Source organism: Ceratosolen solmsi, unplaced genomic scaffold, assembly GCF_000503995.2.
Source record: "Ceratosolen solmsi marchali unplaced genomic scaffold, CerSol_1.0 scaffold10, whole genome shotgun sequence".
Classification (NCBI taxonomy): domain Eukaryota; kingdom Metazoa; phylum Arthropoda; class Insecta; order Hymenoptera; family Agaonidae; genus Ceratosolen; species Ceratosolen solmsi.
The window spans coordinates 9,693,723-9,695,660 of record NW_011948412.1 but is presented as its reverse complement, the minus strand read 5'-3'; the positions used below and the strand labels follow the sequence as shown (position 1 = coordinate 9,695,660).

The 1,938-nt window shown below is 32.1% G+C and overlaps 1 protein-coding gene across 1 annotated transcript in view; it reads left to right on the top strand.

The window, feature by feature from the left end:
* Positions 1-865: 865 nt before the first annotated feature.
* apolpp (retinoid- and fatty-acid binding glycoprotein apolipophorin) overlaps positions 866-1,938 on the top strand; it is a 13,324-nt gene continuing 12,251 nt past the window's right edge. Inside the window, exons 1-3 of the mRNA XM_011495720.1 lie at positions 866-945; positions 1,027-1,211; positions 1,304-1,486. Coding sequence (XP_011494022.1) covers position 945; positions 1,027-1,211; positions 1,304-1,486 — 369 coding nt within the window. The 5' untranslated portion in view covers positions 866-944. The remainder of the gene's footprint in view (positions 946-1,026; positions 1,212-1,303; positions 1,487-1,938) is intronic.

Genomic DNA, 1,938 nt, shown 5'->3' with positions numbered 1-1,938 from the left:
CGGAATTTAAATTACCGCACGTATTTTCCTTTAGAAATTTACGTTTGTTTTAACATAATTTTAATTTTTGCAATCTGTCATTTTTTTTTTTTATATTTTTGTTATTTTTGTTTTTTTGTTTTTTTGTTTTTTCTTTTGGTTTTTTGTCGTGAGTTATTAACAGTTGGCTTAAAAATATAATTTCCCAGATTGCGGGTCATAAGGGGTCCAGACGATTATCATTTTATCAGTAACGACCCCACCACGAACTTTTCTCTTGTCAATACATAAATATATTTTTTGTTCTCTGAGTTATCTGGACTCAACGAATAAGATTAATTATTTTCTGTTTTTCACTTTATCTCCTTCTCCACTTTTATATTTAAATAATGTATTTTGTGACTCAATTTAGTGAAATATTCAATTATTGAATATACATTTTTTCCTCTTCTTTCTTTCTTTCTTAAATTATTTTTTTTTTTTTTTTTTTTTTTTTTAAAATTCTTTTCTTTTTAAATAATGCTAATGAAAATCCTAAGAATCATGAATATTGTAAATAACAAACTGCTTCTTAATCAATATACTTTATATCGTAGCTCCAGCGTAAATCATATATAATATTGATAATTCTGGCAAATTGTTGTTGTTGGTGTTTGTTGTTAATCGTCTGACAATCACTTATGAGACTATTTTTATTTCCCATTTAATTATTAACAAGAACGAGAGGCCTACTAAGTTTTTTCGAATATTTATGTTTATCAAGCTAATAGCGTTGCCCCATACATTTTTCAAATAGAAATTAAAAACATTAGGATGTCCTCAATCAGATAATGGTTAAAAATAATTATAGATAATAAGGTTTTTCCTGCCTTTAGCCTAATATTAAGCGCACGTTTATTTCATTAATTTAATCATGCCTTTTCTTTACAATAATTTCAGGTAGGTGTACGGTTGGCTGTCATGGAAGTGAGTATTAAACCAGATAAATATTAATTCGTATTTTATTTGAAGAACCATTTGACCGAAGCGTCGATTCTTCTATTACAGTGCACTCCGATCACTCGTACAAAGAAGGACAGACGTATACGTATGCGTTGGAAGGCAGATCGGTATCATTGGTTACCGAGGGCCAGGGAGAGGCATATCTCAAGCTCAAAGCAGATGTTGAATTGGCCGTTAAACCTGACTGCGTAAGACAGCTTAGGTTGAAGAACGTCCAGGTCAACGGAGCTGTAAGTAGATGAGCACGATTAAAAATTTCATTAATTAGCTTCAGCCAATGGGAAAGTGCATTGTAAAATGAACGAATTGATGTCGATTTTAGGCTGTGGCACAAGATGATCTAGAAAAGTACGCACTGCAATTCAACTATCATCATGGTCATATTGACACAGAGCTGTGTGCCGAGGCTGGAGACTCTCAAGCATCGCTTAACATCAAAAGAGCTGTAATCTCCCTTTTCCAATCCTCTGTAGTTGAAGAGGAAGGCTCGACGAGCAGACACGAGGTTCGAATTTACTACATTTATAATGCCTTAATTATGTTTTACTAGGACGTTTATTCACTTTAAATTTCATTAAATCACAGTCTGCTTATATCGTGACGTTTTTCGGCCGCTCATATACTTCTACATAAGCGATATGCTTTGATAGGTATTGATATCTCTTAGACGCGATAAATGTTGCGCTTGAAACAATAAACAATAAACAATAAACAATATATTAATTTCAAGATGATGGTGATTAATATATTTCGTATTCGGATAGATTTGAATTTCAACTGGGACAATCTTGCTCTTTACTTTCACAAGCTTTTCCCACTTCTACTAATCAATGATACCTTAAACAATCATTGTGCATTTGAATTTTTTTTATTTACATTTTATTTACATAAACGCGCGTACAGAGGGAGATATATGTATATATATATATATTTATGGGAGGGAGGGAGCGCTATGGA